This window comes from Pyxicephalus adspersus, chromosome 3 (assembly GCF_032062135.1).
Source record: "Pyxicephalus adspersus chromosome 3, UCB_Pads_2.0, whole genome shotgun sequence".
In the NCBI taxonomy this organism is placed as follows: domain Eukaryota; kingdom Metazoa; phylum Chordata; class Amphibia; order Anura; family Pyxicephalidae; genus Pyxicephalus; species Pyxicephalus adspersus.
Window position 1 is genome coordinate 63,551,370 of NC_092860.1, and position 21,068 is coordinate 63,572,437.

General features: G+C 38.8%; 1 protein-coding gene and 1 long non-coding RNA gene across 7 annotated transcripts in view; one reads left to right on the forward strand and one right to left on the reverse strand.

Moving 5' to 3' along the window:
- The window catches only part of LOC140326391 (major facilitator superfamily domain-containing protein 12-like), a 209,809-nt gene that overhangs the window by 80,934 nt on the left and 107,807 nt on the right, over positions 1–21,068 (reverse strand). For 3 of the 4 annotated variants that reach the window (XM_072404941.1, XM_072404940.1, XM_072404939.1), the window contains one exon: positions 12,490–14,102. The exons of the other annotated variant lie outside the window; for it this stretch is intronic. In XM_072404941.1, coding sequence (XP_072261042.1) covers positions 14,026–14,102 — 77 coding nt within the window. In that variant the 3' untranslated portion in view covers positions 12,490–14,025. Of the gene's footprint in view, positions 1–12,489; positions 14,103–21,068 lie in introns of those variants that run through there. 4 annotated transcript variants of the gene reach the window in all.
- LOC140326393 (uncharacterized) lies at positions 3,541–5,193 on the forward strand. 3 transcript variants are annotated; one of them, XR_011919862.1, is made up of 3 exons: positions 3,541–4,244; positions 4,824–4,900; positions 5,003–5,193. It is a non-coding gene; the product is annotated as an uncharacterized lncRNA (long non-coding RNA). The 3 variants fall into 3 exon arrangements; XR_011919861.1 differs by having other exon boundaries at positions 3,541–4,102; XR_011919860.1 differs by having other exon boundaries at positions 3,541–4,900.

Sequence of the window (21,068 nt, forward strand, 5' to 3'; positions counted from 1 at the left end):
GGACACAAATTCAAACAAGGAACCAAGAGGTTCCTCAATGAAGAATGACAATGCACTACACATAAAACCAAAAGACGATATAATTTAAAAGCACATGATGGTACAGTGAAAGATATTACCATCTCCACTGCATGATCCAATGATTCTATGGAATCAGCACATCACCCCAATACTAACACCACACAAGACACTAATAATGCTCTTAACAACACAATAGAACAGGGAGCACTTTCAACAATAGAATCTAATTATGAAACAGGGGCACTGAACACGCCAAATTTTTTAGGCAAACCAATCAACCCTCCACAACAGAGCCCGACTATACCAGGATCTATGAAAAATTTTGTGTACAAAATTACTCCCAACAGCGCCAATTAATTGCAATTTATTTGTCTAAATATGAACTATCCACTGAGGAAATAGAAGTGCTCAAAATAGGTCTAAGTTTTTGTCCCCTGAATGATTGCGATAAATTTGAGTTCATCAAGGACTTTTTATTTTGCATTTATTTGCAAGAAGAATATTTTTTAAGACACTTTTTGACAAAGAATCAATTACTGATTAAAAGATGAGACATATTCATGAAAACTACAATATTGAAGAATTCAGAGTCCAATGGAATTATGGGAAGAAGGGCGCGTAGATAATTCCTTAGAAACAATAGAAATCACTCCTGGAAAAGAGATACCAGAATTGGGAATATTTAAAACCGATTATAAATCAAAAAGTTACCCTGACCTCAGACAAAATCCAATAATATATACCTTCATTCAACAAGTCTCCCAGGCAATAGAGACCCTTGATGTACATAGGGGGCAGGGTAACCTGGTAAAAAGTCATTTGAAAGTTGTTAAAAATCTTGAATCTAATCCTGATATCATCATTAAGCCCTCCGACAAGGGCGGTAACGTTGTAGTATTAGATGTGGAAAATTATAAGCAGATGTGCCTTGAGGTCTTGGATAGTCGTACCTGGTATGAAAAAATATCTTCCTCTCAAATGAAGGAATTTTATTCTGAATATTATGAAATCATCAAAGCTAAAAATAAAGGGACAATTAACAACAAGGTTTTTGATTATCTATATATTACATTTACCAGCTGAGTGTTTATTATTGGCGATCGATATAGACGCTCTATACTCAAGCATACCCCATTGTGAAGGAATACGAGTTGTAAAGGAGTTTTTGCGGGAAACTAGCCAAACACTGTCAAGGCAGAATAAGTTTGTAGTGGCATTCCTTGAGTACATACTTACCCAGAATATATTTACATTTGATGACAGCACCTACTGCAGGGGGTGGCTATGGGGACATGTTGTGCCCCAACTTATGCCAACTCGTACCTGGGGGGTGGGAAAGAGAGTTGATGGCAGATGAGGCCCTCTCTATGTACCTCCACCACGTTTTATTATGGAGAAGGTACATGGATGATGTGCTTATCATTTGGCAAAAGCTTCATCAACACTGACCTTTCCCTGGAAACTAAGTTATATTGCAAACCCACTGTGGGCAATACGATACTATCTGCCAGGAGTGCGCATCCTGAACCTCTAAAGAGAAGCATACCATTCTCCCAATATCTTGGAATATAAAGGAATTGTTCTAATGAGGAGGATTTTGAGATAGCAACAAGGGATCTTCAAAGGAGACTTTTAGAAAGAGGCTACAAAAAACTACTCTAAAAAAGGCGTAAGGCCCTAAGAAACAAACTGGTGCAAAGCCATTTTCAAATTAATAAGATTAATCAATATGACGATGATGAGGGAGGAACTTATCCGTGTGGTGGTTGCACACAGTGCACCTGGATCTACACCAACAAGGACCACTTTAAAATACAGATTAAAAAGCTCCCAAAATTAAAACAAAAAGTAAATTGTAAAACCAAAGGTATCATTTACCTGGCCTTTTGCAGTTGTGGATGTTTATATGTACGAAAAACGAGAAGGGAGTTCAGGAAACGAATTTATGAGCATGTATATGCTATCAGAAATGGGAAAATTATTACTCCCCTTTGTCTACACATCGGCACATACCACAACTTCAACACTGAGGAAGTCAGGTTTATTGCCCTAAAAAAGTCAGGATCCAAGGGGTGGTGACTAGGATAAATTAATTCTACAGAAAGAAAGTAAATGGATTTATTCCCTGAAAGCCACCCATTATCCAGGCTTAAATGAGATTTTAAGTTTTCAGCCCTATTTATAATTCTCCATCTAGAATCACTATCCTTCTTTAAAAGGATCTTTTTTTTTTTTTTAAATGGCTGTGATGTAATTTAGGATAGATTGTGCCAGACATTAGAATCTGTAACACAAAGTCTGTTAAAATAATTACCGTATTTTTCGGACCATAAGACGCACTGGACCATAAGACGCACCAGTTTTTTGGAGAAGGGAAATGAAGAAAACAAAGATTCTGAAACAAATAGTGTCCTAAAATATTTTATGTGCATTAAAAACCAACATCACAGTCATAAACACATGTAATAAACCCTGTTTGTATTGTGGGCTTGTAATTCTTAGGATTAACTCCCGGGTATGATAATTATATTTATTTATTATATTAAAATCATAAATTATAATATAATACATAAATATAAATAATAATTTAAAACAATAATGAAATAATAGACAACAATGTAATCTAAAAATAAAATTAAAAATGTACGGTACTTTTATTTTTATGTTGTGTGGCGTTTTTGTACTGTAAAAAACATTTAGAAGCAGATTACATTGTAATATGCCTTTAAATTTTCCTCACATCACTGGAAGAGGACTCATCCTCCAAGTGATGTGAGGGGGGGGGGGGTTTCCCTGCGTGCCTCACACAGACAGACACAGGCACAGCTGGAGGCTGCAGCTGCTCGTATCCATGGAGAGATGCATAACACAATGTAGGATTTCTGCATCTCACTACAGATACCAGCAAGCAGAGCTGCGGACACTGGGTGAGTATTTCCTTTCAGTTGTAATCCGATTGTCATACAATGTATGACAATCGGATTGCAATATAACATTTGTTTACATTGTGTTTGTGTTGTGTACCGTATGTGTGATTTTACTATGTGTGCTGTGAGTGATCTTCAGCACGCTATTCAGGGAACACAGCATGACTTTGTCAGCCAATCATGCTGAGAGTGGGAGGACGCCGGGAGCAAGATACAGGAGACAGTCACTCTGGCCGCGCTGAACAGGAGACAGAAGAAAAGGCAGAGGGGGGGCGATACAGGGGGGACGGGACAGCAGCTGGGAAGGATACATTTTGATACATTTGGACCATAAGACGCAGGGACTTTTTCCCCCCACTTCTGGGGGAAAAAAAGTGCGTCTTATGGTCCGAAAAATACGGTAGATATAAAGTTTTCTGATAATGTGTGATAATCATGCTGCATACTGGAGAGTAGATCCAGTTTGGAGACTAGGCTGAACAAATAAAAATATGTATATTGCTTTAACTGTGGCGTAAAAACAATTATGCGAATCACTGGCATCCAATAATTATGTAATATATCAATGTTTATGGCGAATATAGATGTACATAGGATGTCTGCAACATGTTAAATGCACAACAATTTGATGGTATACAAGTACCCAATTGTAAAAAGGTTTGTACCTGTTGTTTTGCTTGTCAGCAGCAAACACCCAATTTGGATGCAAAATACAATATGCCCTTAAGATAAAACTAGCCCCCTGAAAAACACCGGAGACAAGCCTTTGATGCTATGTGATGCTGTGTCTGTGTCTGCTATGAAAATCAGAGGTGTGGTTTAGCCTCTGCTAGGATGTGTGGACGCTGGTCAGTTAATGCCTCTGTACACAGAGGGATTCGTGTGGGGTGAGAACTTCCTGTGTCACGTGACACCCAGAGGTTAAGTGAATAAACAGGAGGCACAGTGATCAGCCTCATCTGTTGAGCAGATGAACAGTTTGGGCTCAGCTCTCACATAATGTGAACGTGCTGGAGGGCGGCACCTCCAAGTGGGCAGATGACGTAGGAAGGAAACCCCCCAAAAGGAGGTTCCTTCTGCATAAGGAGCATGGTTGTGCTGTTGGGCCGTATGCTCGTTTATCTGTTTGAGGACTGAAGGACATGAAACTGTAGGTAGGAAGTGTTTGTTTTTGGATAGTACAACATTATTAGAAGTTGGAAACTGACAAATCCCTGTTATTCCTCAGTAGGATCACTGTGGTTTATAATGAAAATTGAAAGAGATTACTCACTAATTAGCTAAACAGGATTTGAAGTAAGTAAGCATGCCAACTTGTAGAGGGAATCTTATTATGCAGTCACTACTTGATAATATGGAAAATTATAGGATGTCACTCTATACCACCTGAGTAATATTTATGCTGTTTATGTAGATATAGTTGCACTTAATATAGTGGTGACTGTTAAAATTGGTGTTTGTATATGGCTATGAAGATGTGGTTGCACTTACTTTGGAGGTGACTGTTGATAACTGGAAAAATTTTGCCCAAAGCATTTATTGCATTGGTTGGGGCGCCTGTGTTTTTCTGGGTGTTTGTGCAAACTGGTGAACTGCTGCACACTATGACGACAATATTAATTGTTTATTAAAGATCCGGATAGACCGCAGGGATACTGGTGTCTAGCCCCCTTGCAATTGGACAGAATTGTGTCCAGCTAAATAAGGTGAATAAAGACCCTCTATGTGTGAATTGGTGAGGTGTGTACTATTAAAAGACCATTTGTTAATGATCTAGATAATAATGCCAACTAGTCTTCTTATAATCAGACCTAATGAAGCCTAGTAAAACAAGGCAAATAAAGATTATCTTTTCATTTATTCTTGTAACTACAGTAAACCCTTGCCGCCATAACCACCTCCTTCCTTGCAACAATTTTAAATAAGAGGGCGGCTGGAAGTACAAACATCAGGTACTTGTTCATGTAATTTTGTGTATTTTTGATTTTGGATAATTGTGTCATTTGGGTTTGTTCTTTATCTTGTATTTTCCATATATGTTTCTATGGTTATAGACTTCTCTTCTCCTTCCTCCTGAAGAAGCGGATTTTTTCTGTGAAACGCGTCGAAGTAATTCAGAATTTAAACCCTTTGGGGGTATTCTGTAAGGAGAGGTCATTATATACACCCATGATTTTATTATGTTTTATGCATTTGAAATTGTTTGTTTTTAATGTTTATTAATAAAATTGTGTTATTTTTGTAATATATTGATGGTACTGGCTTTAAAAGTCCCGCCTAAAATTGACGTCTTTCATCGCATATCTTTTCCTAAGATGTAAACAAGTTAAATTGTATCCTGAGGATTCCAATGGAGAAAATAATGTGTCTTGGTATATTATTTATGTAATTAGTGATGTGGGGAAAACAAAAACAACATACAAGGAGAATGGTTTGAAAGATCAAGCAAAATTCAAATGACAAAGTATGCAAAGACCCTGATCTGGTGAAAACATGCACTCGGAGGGAGGGAAGTGACCCTACTTAGTTTAATTATACCTGTTATGAGAGACATTTGCACCATTGAAGGATATTAATTCTTTTAAGTGGTATATTATTATGCAAATCAATCTTTATATTTTCTTAGTCCAAATCCTTGGAATTAGGATGTTTATGTAATGGTATAGATTTACCCTGAATAATTAAATGAGTGAATGATTGGATGGCCAATGAATGAGGACATGAGAGGTGTGAATGTCACCACTGAATGCAGGACCCTATGGGTACGATTTGGGCCTTTTGTATGACCATTTTGTAAAGGTTACTGGACGTTTATACAGTCAATACGGTTGAGTTAAAAAAAAAAAAAAAAAAAATGATTACCCAGGTTTAAGTGATTCGGTAATGGAAACAAGACAATGGTGCACATGGGAAGGACGGGGTAAGGTGTGTGTAACCGTGTTTCAACTATATGTTTCAAAGTATGAAAACTGTTTTGGAGCCTGCAAAAGTGAGTCCTGGTAAATGTAGTGTACCCATAGTTAAAGCTGCAGACTTGGTAGTCCTAAAGTTATCCTCACAATGGATTGTATTAACAGTAACTCCGTTGTATTATGCACTTGGAGGATAACAATGAAAGATTTTAGAGTTGATAATTTGGTCAAGAGATATATTGTATATCTACCGAATCTGATCCAAATGCTCAAGGGATGTCTATTGTCAGGCTATACTCACAATGAAGTAAAAAGAGGTATCTTGGATAGAGCTTTGCAGGCACTTGGAATTGAATTAGGAACATTAAACACTATTGATTTGGAAGTACTGTATTAGAAAATAAATCAGGGAGAAAAGGCTCAACATGTAAGGTGATGGAGTGAAGACACAATTAGACATAAATCGTATATTGGAAAACCTACAACATGCTCATACTGATGCTACTGTTTCTTTGTCCGATACCATGGAATTTAAAATTAAAGGGTTAATCCCTGGGCTGGTAAAACAGAAGGAAGAAGTTTGACTTGCTTTGTTTCGCTCCCAAATACAATCTGAGTTTTCACAAGATCTTAGGTTTATGATCAACTCCCTTTTATGAAGGATAATTTTCACTAAATTTAACCCCCCTAGTGTTCTAATTCTGTCCGTATTTCCACGCAAAAAGCATTACATTTTTTTGTATGGAAATTTATTTTACATTGTAAGCCTATAATTTTTAGGGATAACTCACCGAAATATGTCCAATATTGAATAAATTTAATACATTTAATAAGCTTTAACTAAAAAAACACAAAAATCTGTTAAAAAAGTACATGTAATATAACTATATATTTATTGTATTGGACTCAATACAGCTATTTTGTATTGAATCCAATACAAAATTATTTAAATTTTCCGCCAGCACTGACGCATACACCGACGTCACCGGGAAACCCCGAGATCGTCTCTGCAGTCGGAGATTGGAGGAAGATTGGCTGGAGATTGGAGGAAGAAGACGTGTCCCGAGGACCTGCAGGGACCCGCAGGACTTTGGGGGACGACAACAGAACAAGGTAAGTGTTTTTTTTTAATGTTTTTAGCGACCCTGAGTGTGACTCGGGTCACATTTTTTGCATGGTAAATTCACCCCGAGTCACACTCGGGAATACCACTAGGGCCATTAAAGAAACAAGCTAGGAACAGGGTACCTAAGTTTGGTGGTTAACACATTTTAATGGTTCTAATCTAATTTGCATGGTTTCTTCTTTAGTACCCATCTCAGGGACTGTACACTGTGCTTATATTGCTATTAATTTAGGTACTATCTTGTCAGATGATGTTGTCCTTCATCCTAGGTTGGATCATGAGCTGTTGGTTTATGAGTCAGGGAAGCCTAGAATGATAGACACTGAAGGGTGATGGAGAAGGGAAAATGTTTAATTGTGTCAGGGAAATCACCACAATAACCTAAGAATAAGAAGTATGCCCAAAGCCACAGCCAACTCGCATCTAAAGGCCACAGCACAGGCTATCCTTAACCGAACACTGGATAGGCCAGTTGGGGATCCCATAGAATTGGACCGTGTGCATACAGCAGGTCACAGGAGGAGGAATACAAATGCCCACCCAAGAGATGTCCTGTGCCGAGGTCATTATTATACAATCAATGAGCAAATTCTCTGTAAAACTTGGCAGAAAGGTCATAACAAATTTGATGGGGCTCAGATTTTATTGTTCTCTGATGTATCAAGCCACATCTTACGTATGCGAAGAATGTTGAAACCACTGCTTGATCTCATCACTACTTTGCTGTGACATATCGCTGGGGTCACCCCTTTTACTTGATCATCTCTGCTAGCAATTAAACCTTTGCTCTACACAGTCCGGATAAACTGCCAACCCTCTTTGAATTTCTTGGCACCAATCCTATATCTGTGCCGAATTGGTTGGAATGTTTGGAAGAGCTATCGGTTGCACCTGCCAGACCTCTCATTCAGTGTAGTCCGCAGATGGGCATGGCAGATCTCCCCTTTATTGGCCACAGCTTCTAGCTCCACAGCCTAGCCGGAAGCCTAATCCTTTTTGTGAATCTCAAACCCGCTTGTCTTTGGCTTCCTATAGTGGATGAGGCCTAGTGTCCTGTCTGTTCATTGGTACCTCCTGACTGACTTGGACCTTCTTATACTTGCTTTATTTGCAAGTTACCATTCTGGGACCTTCTGCTGGAGTAGACTGCCAGGTCTTCTTTGTACATTTTATTATTTTTATTTTGCTCAGTTTTATGAGGTACACCCTTCAGGGTTAGACCTGCTTATTGTTTATTTGATGCTGGATACATGTTTTACTAGTACAGTACTACTTTACTACTGGAATTATTGCTGTAAAGTAAGTTGTTTTTGCTCATTTTTTTGAAGTGCTTCTCTTTGTTTTATTAATTAACATTACCTTTTTGACAGTCTGACACCCAAATTTAAATGTCATATATAATAAATTGCCATATAGATAGTTTTTGCTCAGTTTATGAGGGACTCTTCTCTTATATCCCCCTAAATATGGTAATGGGGCCATATATAATCTGATATATTTACCTTGCTCAGTCTTATGAGGTACTCTAGTTTGCCATGCATACTGTCCAGATATTGTAGCAGGCTTAAGAATCTTAAGACTGAGAAACTCGCCAAACTCATTACAGAGCTACACCTCCTAGAAACTAGACAAAAACAGCAATCATCAGATGTAGAAGCCAAACTTCTAGAGACATGCAAGCTGAATAATGCACTACACCATGCTATTGCCAAGTCCCAACTTTTAAAATGTAGGAGTTAACACTACAAGCACACCAGTCACTGTGGTAAAGCACTAGCACGCGCCCTCAAAACCAAACTCGCCCCATGTACATTCCTACCATAAAAAAAATGAAGCAGGAGTTGCAGTACATACCGGGCACGGAATCAAAGAGAGACAAAATAACGGATTACCTTAAAGAATCTAATCTCCCCAGATATTCCTCTGAAGTATTTGAATTGATAGATAAACCCATCACCCTTGAGGAATTGCAATCAGCCATTTCAAGGGCAGCGTCTGTAAAAGCTCCTGGCCTGATGGACTCATACTGGTGTAATACAAAAAATACTTCAATGTACTTGGCCCCCACATGGTGGATATTTTTAATGGTGTAACACAAGGGCATTAACCCACTTCAGACACGCTCTCAGCACATATCACCATTATCCTTAAACCAGATAAAGACCCCCAATCTTGTTCTAGTTATCAACCAATTTTGCGGATTAATTGTTACCTAAAATTTTTTGCCAGTATTCTGTCACACAAATAGGCTCCTATTCTGAACAGTATTATACACCCAGATCAATGCCGCTTTCTCCCCACTCAGGAAGCCAGAGATAAAACCACACGCACATTAAATATAGTTGATTATGTCAACTCTTGTAAAATTCCATTAATGCTCCACCTCAACTATTACTGGTCATTATCGTCTAACGTCCCCTTTAGATGGGCCTCATCTTCGATCAAATACCTGGGTACCCAAATCCCAAAACAAATTTCTCGAGTAGTTTATAGAGTATAATTTCATATCACTTCCTAATACTGTGCACAGAGATCTCTAGAAATGGAGACAAAAATTTACTTGGTTTGGAAGGTGTACTATCTTAAAAATGAACATTATGCCAAGATTGTTATGTCCATTACAAACCCTACCTGTTCATATTTCACCCAGCATTCTGCTCGCTTTTGTTGAAATTTATGAAATTTGATTGGCATCCAGATACCCCAAAGTTGAGTGTCAAAGTGTTGAGACTCACCAAAGCTTCTGGTGAAATGGCTTTCCCAGACCCGGCGATATATCATCAATCTGTGAATTTTAATCGCCCTATTAGTTGGTGTACTAATTGATGCTCAAAATTACTGGTGCGTCTAAAAAAATGACATATGAGAGCTCCCCATAGACACCCTGGCATGGGCGCCTAGGTCAGCCAAGACTAATGCGCTCAAGCACCCTCTAATTGGACCCACTCTTACAAAAGCCTCCAAATACTTTGTCACCTGGAGTCGTATATTATTCATCTCCGCTCTCTCTGGTTATTGGCCAATTAAATTTCCCTAACAGTAGGAAGGATCCTATCTTTAAGGTTTGGCTCAAACATGGGATATCCCTGGCTCAGAATTTTTTTAAGGGATGAGTCTTGGGTTTCCACGTTAGAATTCCCTATGCGCTATGTACAACTTATGTACTTCTTACAGTCTGTACCACATCATCTCTATTCTCACACCCCCTTTTACCCCTGGAGTCATTGTGTGCTTCTCAGTTGGCAACAAGGGGGTACTCTTTCTTATGCATATCGCAACCGGATCTCAAATCATACAGTTGCCCCCCCCCCTTTGTGGCCACGTGGGAATTAGACTTGGGTCTCCATGTCTCCAATTTACGGATGACTAACGTGTCCAAATGTTACATTTTGGTCACAAGGCATCAATTAGAAATAAATACCAAGAGTTCAACTATATACTGCTCACGAGATGGTATAGAACACTGGAAAAGGTAGACAAAATGTTTCCACATGTGAATGCTCAGCACTGGCAATGAAAGTTAGGTATGGCATCTTTGCCTCACATATTTTGGGAATGCCCAAAGCTATCCTCCTTTTTGGAGGCAGTGGCTACCCTGACACAACAACTCACTGAAGTAGACATAAGAGGTAAACCCGAATTGGTGTTGCTTCATGTTTCCAAAAATGCAAATGGGCGGTATAAACGCTCCCTACTTCACCATCATGAATGCAGCAAAGGCATGCATTCCGTCCTGCTGGAAGGATAAAAACCCTCCAACTGTAAGTCAGTGGCTGCAAAGAGTTGCTGACATATACATAATGGAAGACTTGATATCTTCGGGTACAAACAGTACCAAAAAATGCTAAAAATGTACATGGTTTTACAGGATCCAGTTTAGCAACACGCAGGATTATGCGTCTCTGTCACACAGTCCTGCAAATAGTCAAAATTAAAGACCTTGAAAAGGGGGGGAAAAAAGGTTTTCTGATCATAGCAACTTATAACTGGTTCCACCAGTTGGGTGGAGTGTCATACCTGTGGACTGGTCCCCTCCCTCTCCTTTTTCCCTCTCTCCTTCTTCCGCTTTTCCTTCCTGCCTGGAGTTATTTTCTTGTTTTAGCGTTGTGTTCTTCCCCCTCCCCTATACACTGTATTATGTAAAAGGCTTGAGATACTTCCAGATGTGCATTTGCTATTATATTCACTGTTTTTTGATATGTTTCTTTTACCACGTCTGAATATATGTTCATATGTCTATTGTATTTGTAAACCTCTGGTTGTGCCTCAATAAAAATGTAATTAAAAAATAAATAACATATCAAACAACTACAATTATAGCAACGCGTCCGCGTCCCTCGGCGATTCCTGATGATGTCCGTGCGTGCGCCCGTCGATGGGGGTCGTAGCTGGAAATTCAAATATTTTGTATTGGATTCAATACAAAGTCCTGAATCCAATCCAATACAAAAAAATACAAAATATATTTATGTGGTTTTGTCTATAGGTATGTGACGTTGGACACTAGGCAGGTGTTTTAGAAAAATATATTACTATACAGTATACCAAATTATCGCATTTTCAGTATTTTTCATTGATTTATGTATTCTTGTTTAAGCTGATTTTTGTGTCTTTAATGTTAATAAAAGTAATTTTTTTTTTTTACATGATTGTGTGTTTCAAACATTTTTTATATTCATGATATCTACTAGAACCCTGTTCAACCATATTTCTGTAAGTTACAGGTCTACAATTAAAAAAAAAAATGTCATGAAAAACAGTGTACCGCTTTTGGTACAGAAATCTAGACATCAGTGTAACGCCCAGGAGGTTAATGTAGCCCTGAGAGATTTAAATGGCTTCATGACATAGTAGGTTAGGTTGAAAAAAGACATAAGTCCATCAAGTTCAACCACTAGGGAAATAAACATATGCCAGATATAAAACCCTATAAGACATAGTTGGTCCAGAGGAAGGCAAGAAAAACCCTGGTACAATTTGCTTCAACAGGGGAAAAAGGTAAAGCCTTAATACCCAGGTATATTCTGTGCTTCTAGAAAAGAATCCCTTCCTTATCCAGACCTCAAACTTCTTTTCCTTCAGACGCAAAGAGTGCCCTCTTGTTCTTTGTAATGATCTCAAAGTGAATAATGGGGAAGAGATTTCTCTATATGGACCGTTTATATATTTATATAGGGTGATCATATCCCCCCTTAAACGTCTCTTCTCAAGGGAGAATAGATTCAGTTCAGCTAATCTCTTCTCATAGATGAGCTCCTCCATTTCTTTTATTAATTTAGTTGCCCTTCTCTGCACTCTCTCCAATTCAACAATGTCCTTTTTGTGAACTGGTGCCCAAAACTGGACTGAATATTTCAGATGTGGTCTGACCAATGCTTTGTACAGGGGCAGGATACAGGGACACATAACTGTGCCATCTATGCTAGTACTAGTACTTCCCCAAGTTTTGGTATAGCCAGGATTCTATTTGAGCTTTGGATATAACGAGATGAGAAGATGACAATAAGCATCTCAAACATTTTATTTTCTGTATAACAGCAATACAGATAGAAGTTCTCAGGGCAATTAAAATGAAAGTTATATTCTCATGAGACACCTAAGCAGACAATATAAAATAAAACATTTTCAATAATATTTAAAATATGTATCTAATCTCTGAACATTTTAGTAATTCAAAATTACAGATATACATAAAGTAAAAGCAAAGGCACCATCAACACGTGTTATATCAAGATAAAGTAAGTACAGATGTTAACCAACTGTACCTTCCCTTTAAGAGAAGTCAAATAGAAAACTTCCCAATTTTGCCATATGAGAAGCCTGCTGAATGGTGAAAATAGGTTCACTACTCCAACAACCATGGCTTTCTTTAACACATTGACCAGGGTCAGTGGGACATTGTAGAGGTAGCGGCCACTTTTGACAACCAGATTCTGGTTCCTGCTGCTGGAGTGAGGTAGCAGTTCATGTGTAAATTAAACAGTGTTTTCTAGATTTAGTCATAGATGGATTGTAAAAGTGGTATGGTTACTACTTTGAGCTTTTTCTTTTTTTGTGAGGATCAAAGAAGTATCCTTTATTGTAACATAAAATCAGTAAAGACAACCTTTGCAAGTAAATAGATATCTTCTAATTCCAATTCTTTTCCCTACATTGTAGGCTTATTATTTTTACCATGTGTTTGTTCTTTTTTCATCAAACTAAATAAAACACTGGCATCACTAAGTAGTTTACTGGCCACAGTCTGCATGTCATTTTAGACTATTCAGTAATGCCCAATCCCTGGAAGTTCCCAGCACACAACTTCAGACACCACCTAAGCCTGCCCACAGAATGCCTGCTGGCACATGGCTTGTGGAAGCTGTAATCTGCAAATACACAGCTATGTGTAGAAGATTTGCAAGGTGCCCTGCCACTGCTTTGCTTTACAGTGATGACATCAAAAGAATAAAATATTTGAATGCTCTCACAAAAAAAAAAAATGAATCTTTTTTTTCTCATTAAGAGTAGAAATGGAGTTTGAGTTTTTCTTTTTTTTTTGTCAAGCTTTATCATACAATTAAGGGTCAAATATAATTCTTTACAGGTTATTACACAACAAAAAAAGAATTAGTGCAACCTTAACATTTAACAAAAAAAGTACATTACTAATCAATATCTTCTCAGATCACAATTTAACAATGAGGAACTCATCTAGTATGTTTTATGCACATACAGTTTTTGTGTAAGACCATCTGCTTTGGCAAATCTATGCATTCCTTTTTGTTGAACTCTGCACCAATAGTTCTTGACAGCATGATGTAACAGTTTTGCATACATCTTTAACAGACTTTTTATACTTAAACCTAAAATATATAGTACAGGACCAATTTATATAGACCCATTGCTAATTTAAAGCAGTAAAGGTGCAATTTATGCATTTAATTGCAATGTTGCTTTATAAAATGTATGTAAACTTTGATGCCTTGCTGTGTGCAAAACTGACAAATCTTCAATATTTATGCAAGTACATAAAAAGGGAGGCAGATGAGCATTAAACTCAAGCTATCATTGCATCAGCATCCTGTGTGTTAATGGTCCATGAAGACTCTTGCATTGATGCCACTGACACTTTGTCTGCAAAACATAAGTAATAGAGGGTCAGAAGATTTTTGAAAGATACCCTTTAAATAAGCAAAATTTGTTATAAAGGCATTAGGCAAATAAAAATAGAACTGAAAGAATTGCGTACATGACATCAATAAAACAATATGCTCCCTTTTCCACTGTAAATTCACATCCTTCCAGAAAGAAACCCGTGCAAGCAGGGCAATATTTAGGAACCTCTGTTTACAGCTGCAACACCTTCTGGAGATCACCTCTGTGTCCTCATTAGGCGTGTTGGGCATTTAGGAAAGATGTTTTTAGAAATAATACAATATTTGATGTGACCACCTTTTGTCATCCATTAAAAGAGTATTAGTGGATAGAATGAGAGATGCACTCACAAACCCCTCAGGGGGCATATGCTTCTCAGTAGCCTCTGTGGGATCATTCAGAAGCTACCTGTGGCCAGCGTCCCTTCTGCAGATTTGTCCCAAGAAACCATAAGGATGGTCAACAATGTAGTCCATAGAAATTGTATTTTTAAATGACCTGAAGGACAGACATGGCAGATCTTCCAAATATATAACCAGAGATTTTGGGCAGTTCTTTTCTAGAATGTGATACTTTTAGGTAAAGCATTCCTTGTTATACAGGATACTAGGTCAGACTGAACAAGCATAAAAAAGCACAAAATACAGCTTGCAGAATCATGTAAAGTTGTGATAGACTAAGGTTTAAACAAGCATGACAGGGTATCAGGTTTGCCAACCTTGTAACCTGGTTAATAAAAATTAGTAAAGGCACAGCTTGAAAAAAAAGCTTATCAAGCTGATTTGAAGAAACTTGATATCCTTGTAAACCAGGGGTCCTCAACTCAAGCCCCTGGGACCACGATCCACAACTATTTTCAGTATTTCTACAATGTATATAAGTAAACGCTGTAAGAAATGGTTTTGCAAAGAGTCAGAAAATGAATGTTGATAACAAAATCTGGCCTGAACTAGACACTCCTACTGTAAACTGTAAAGATTGATTGGTCATGCCCTGCAGCAAACAAGCAGTCCCTCAAGTGCTGACCTCCTTGCCAAGAGTTCGGATTCTCACACATCATACCTTTTCTCTAATGGGCTAAACATTTTGGAGAAGGTGACCACAGGGTGCTGCTGCAAGGCTTTAAAACATTGGCATAAAACTATGCTCAAAACATTTTCTGAGATCCCTGCCTCTAGAAGATAAGAGCAAAGCATGATCTGGATGTCTTACAACTGGTGCTGAAGAAAATATGTTTTTAGAATAAATATGCCCTGAAGGAACACTAAAATTGAGTAAGCTATTTTATAAGTATAATGGGAAAAAAAAAAACGTATTATGTAACAATGGTCAATTCCCCAAAACTGGCATTAAGATTCACCTTTTTTTATTCAGTGTACATTACATGCTCTTTAAACCTGTCGGGAATCCATTTTACAAAGTTAGAAAACTGATGCATCATTACAGATACATCATTTGTTACACAAAATGCAGCAGTTCCATTTGTCACTCTAAATTCTTATTACAAATTTAATGCCCTATAAAATCAGTTTAGTAAGATGGTGGCAGATACAAGTCTTAGGCTTGGAATCATGGGTTAGCTACACCTTTTTCTCCTCATAATGACCCTTCCAACCTATGGCTGAATGCTACCTATCCCTTGAGTGATTCCCCTTTGGTTGGTATCATAGCCTATAAGCCTAGTCCATGAGGGTAATAAATATCTTTTTTGGGGACCCCAACGGTTAGTTGGCCCTGTTCCACCTTTTGCCCCTGGGTTCTCTGGGAAATATGAAAGCAATATGGATAGACCCATATTTTTCTGGGCATCCTCGGATGTTCTCAGGAGTGGAATTTACCTTAACTTAGGGTTACACAGCACAACCGTGGGTTTTGAGTGAGTGTGGTTTTGGGTGATGAGGGACAGAATATGATGCACTCCTGGTGCAACCACATCCAATATTCTTTCAGATAGCTTTAGAAAATGATAGGTGCAGTGCCCACATGGGATGAGATGTATGAAGGCATCCTTAACAACTTTCAGTTTGTTATAGAAGAGCATCAGATGGTAAGTTTGAGTTGTGTCTTGGATTCTTTTCTGCTTAATTTAAAGCCAGAAAACTTTTGAACACTAAAAAAATGCTGTAATCATAATTTTTGGCACGCTATTTTTTCATATTTTTTTTTTGTTTGTACTAACTATATAACCTCAGGTCATTTGGTATGAAACTTAATGTTTTAGGTTTGAAAACGCTTTATCTAAGCACAGCCATGGAAAACATTGCTGGTACCCTTACAGATCTTTGAAAAGGTGGTTTATGCGTGCAAAGGAGGTTAAATGAATCAACTGTCCCATGTATACCTGCATACCTTTGATATGTCATTAAGTAAGGCAAAGAAAGTATGAAAATACTTTCATACTTGCTTATTCTACAAAAATATTTTAAAATGCTATGGACACATTTGTTGGTACCCATAGAAAAAGTAATAGGATTTCAGTAATCTTTTAAACTAGCTTTCTTCTCTTAAAAGTATCAAAGTTCCAAAATTGTGCAATAAGTCATTTGGCCTACTAAATGGTCAAATGCAGACGCCTGACCCCGCAAGTCTTTAGCCACATTCACAGCTCATATCTGCAGCTCTTACTTCACAGGAGCTGGGACTGTATCCAAGAACCTGACTCCGTCCAAGATGGAGGTGGACAAAGCTTTAACAAAACAGCAGCCAAACATTCTGTAGCACAAGGAACTGCTTCCAATGCTTGAAATCCTCTGTGCCCAGTGCTGAAGTCTGCTCTTTACTGTCCACCCCTCAGTACAAATCCAGCTTCCCCTGTGGCTCTTGAAGTGGTGAAAGATACTCTGAGCAGATGTCCTCCTCTCATCTACCCAGCTCAAGAGGGATTCAGAACTCAGGAAACTATTCTGTGCCATGTCAACTAAAAATGACTTGGATCGATAGGCAACAAGAATTGGGACCACCTTGTGCAATGAAGTGGACATGACATGACACGAAACAACAAATTGTGAACACTAGGAAGTACTTACCCTTACTAAGAAAGCTAACCAGGTTGAATCCAGATTGACGAAAACAAAACCACCACAATACCATTAGGTTACATGGCGTCCCTGAATCAACATCTGGCCCTGATCTATGGGGCTCTGCAACCACCATTCTTAACTCTGTCCTTGGGCAACCACTTACAACTGCCCATGAGTTAGATAGAGTACAGAGAGTGGGTACCATGGATACTACAACTCTTGATCTCTGCAAGGTCCACTTCTACAACCAAAAGAAGAAGTTATGTGTAGAGCCTGGGGCAATGGTCCAGTGGACTTGATGGATGGTTTGATGCTACAATGTCATCTTCCAGACCTTTCGCTCCTCACCCTACAGATGTGAAAAATGTTGTGTCCACTGCTTGCTGTGATCCGCCAAGAAGGTGGTGTCATCCTGGCATTCCTGGATAGTGACCCCACACCAATTTCTGATTGGCTGGACTATTTAGAAGAGGGGATCACCGGCTGCCTGTACCAGATGAAATAGACCCTGGCAACCAACGCCCTTCACCTGGACACTCCGCAGAGTCGGTGAAATCCTAAATCTTGACTGTTATCCTGCCTTGCCTGATACGCACAAGAAATATGTATCTTTTATCCAGATAGCCCTGGAGATGGTCTATTTACTTTTGCCTATGTGTTTTTCTCCTCTTTGTGGTTTCATATTTTTTTGTACATGTTAATGGTATACTGCAAAAGAAGGTTTTTGGACAGTCAAAGGTGTATTAAATGTCAAAAGTCATATAAAATCATGATGAACAGAATACCTCAGTAGCAAAATTACAAACATTCAACATAAATCAGTCCCATTGTAGCATTATGGGATGAGGCTAAAACATCTCATGACCCACACGTTTCACCTACAGGCTTTCTCAGGGGATATGTTGAAAACATTTAGGTAAAGTACTGTATAATAAAAGTCCAACGTCACAATCTGGGCAGTAGAATTGGGTTTCTTTTCTGATTTTTTTCCCAGCGTTATGCTGCTTAGAGCAACATACCATGCACATTCTTGTTGGCACTTGCTTTCTTGCGCGTTGTGGTACATGCTCCATAAAGTGACGGCCATTCAGGCATTTTGGGCTTACCACTGAAGTAGCAGGCCGTCCAACTCAACCTGTATCCATTTGTGGTGTTTGGTATTTCAAACAAATGGCTTCACAAACCTTTCAAATGAACTCAGGATAAGGTACAGGCCTGTCATTCTGTTGTTTGAAGTGAATGTAGGCATTCCACAAACATTGTTCAACAAGATGTCTAAAAATCTTTTTATAATACTTCCTTTGTTGCTTTCTAACGGCCGGATAGAAAGTCATCGCCTAGTCGGCTCTGTCAACGCCGCCCATGGTGCTAATATAGTCCATGATGACTTGTGGTTTCAAGATCTTTTTCCAACCTCTTGTTTGTGTCATAACAGTGGCGGTGTTATGCACTGTGCTCAAAGGGCAGACATCCTTCTGGTCACGCCATTGAAGGGCCGTCATTTTGCCTTTCTGCCAGGCAACTATTTCCCCAGTCTCGAGCTTCTGTTTAGCGAACATGGATGGCATTTTGCGCCGGTTAGCCCTAACTGTTCCATGAGCATCAGTTTTCTGCGGGATGAGAAACTCAAATAGTTCAGGGGAGCTGTAAAAATTGTCTAGTGACACAATAGCCTTGATTGAGCAATGGCTCAATAAGTGACAGGACAGATGATGTTGCCACTCCATAGCTGCTGGGGCTAAATTTTGTGCCTTTCCAGAAGTTCCAAATATAGCCTGTTGCTGATTTGCACAGCATAAATGATTTTACACCAAACTGTGCTCTCTTGGATGCTATGTATTGCACCCAGCTGAGCCTCCCCTTGTAGGCAATTAGACTTTTGTCTATACTTATTTATCTTTGTGGCACATAGCTGTTTCTGAAGTTTTTTAGGATCTCCTGATAAACCTCTCAAATCCTTTTGGGCTTAGGTGCAGGATGAGTGGTCTCATCAAAAGTGTTATTAGAAAAATGTAAGTACTTCATTATCAAACCAAATCTTCATTCTGACATGATTGTGGCAAAAAAAGTGTAGCAATCAGTCTATTCGTGGAACCATACCACTTCTGCAGGGGTTTCCCCAGCTCTCCCTGGAGAATAATTAGGCCCAGAAAAAGCAAGATGTCCTTTTGTGTGACAGGTTGCCACTTCATGCTTCTCAAAAACCTCATGTGTGTAGCAGCTTATTGTTGCTTATCCTGACTAATGTCAATCGAGCACCAAGCGCAAACATCACTAACCTCAGTGTGAGAGTTGAGAGACGCCTTTTGGAAGCCATGGCAGAGGTCAGAGCTGGCGACAGGCAGAAACATTGTCAGAATCCAGGCAGAGGTCAGGGCAGGCAGAGACGTAGTCAGAATTCAGGCAGAGGTCAGGCAGGCGGCAGGCAGAGACATGGTCAAAGGTCAGGCAGGGGGCAGGCAGAGACATGGTCAAAGGTCAGGCAGAGGACCAGGTAATGCTTTATTTATTATTCTTTGAGCTAGTGTGGCTCGGGGTTACCGCTATCAGTTTTTTTTTTTTTTTTTAACCCCGAGCCACACTCGGGGTTACTGCTCAGGAGATTAAAGTATGTTGTATGAGACCGAGATATATGGAAAAATGTAAGTGTTCCTTGTATGGGAAGAGAGGTGAGTAGTGATATGTAGTGGAGTAAGAGAGTTAATGTTAATTGACTTTTCTAAAAGGAGTGTTAGAAAAACCAAATATCTGTGTTAGGTCAGGTGCTACTATAAGCAGCCTTGCTACTCTGCTGGGTTTTGGTTAACACCCTTTATGGTCTCTTTAAAAATTTGTGAAAAATAGAAAGAATGTTTTTTGGCAAACAGTAAGTTGTATTAGTGATAATTTCTTATAATACGAACAACAAATATTCATTGATTCTTAATCTTACAGTAGAATCAATGTTAATTAGGTATAAATGAACTAGACAGTAGCCATCTAATCAAATCCTTATGTGTAATTTGTTGCACAGATTTGCATACGTAAGGCCGTGATACCAGACACGTTTCGCCCAGTGTAGGCTTTCTCAGGGGTAGCAATACGTTAAGCGAAGCAATACACACATACTAGATAACATCTGAGTATACAGTAGATATAAAAGATAAATAATGTAACCTAATAATGCATACAGAGTACATAGTGTAATACTGTATCATAGTAATAGATAATGTACACATGCTAGATGTGATCGTTTGAACGATACAGAAAGTGACGTGTACCGGAAGTGATGTACAGGAAATAAAGTCTGAGAGTTGTTATAAAAGGACGTTTGTATGAAATATTGGTCTTTTGAATGATCATTCGGCACACTGCTCCCATATCTCTCTGTGCAATTAGGCTTTCCGAGCCACCTCTAGGAAGAAAAAAGCAGCTTTTGCTATGGTGTATCTGCTAAGTGTGGCGCAAGATGAAGATGATGTGAAAGTTGTGAAGAAGCGCCGGGTTTGGTGTAAAGATTGGGTGATGGACCGAGACAACATTTCCCACGGGAATCTGCTACGGGAACTGCGCCTGACATCCCCAGAGGACTACAAAAATTACCTACAGATGTCAGATGTGTGCTTTCAGAAATTACTTTCCACAGTGGGACCTTTTCTGCAGAAACAAGATACCTTCATGAGAAAGTCCATACCAGCTGAACAGAGGTTGATCGCCACACTAAGATACTTTGCCACTGGAAGATCTCTGCAGGACATGAAGTTCTCCACTGGGATCTTACTGCAAGCAATGGGTCATATCATCCCCGAGCTGCGTGCAGCAATTATCGACAGCTTGAAAGATGAGTACATGAAAGTAGGTACCCCATACAATCATTACAAAAAAAAAAATGTACATTTACGTCATAAAAACAGATAACATTTATTTAATAAAGTGCAATTTTGTT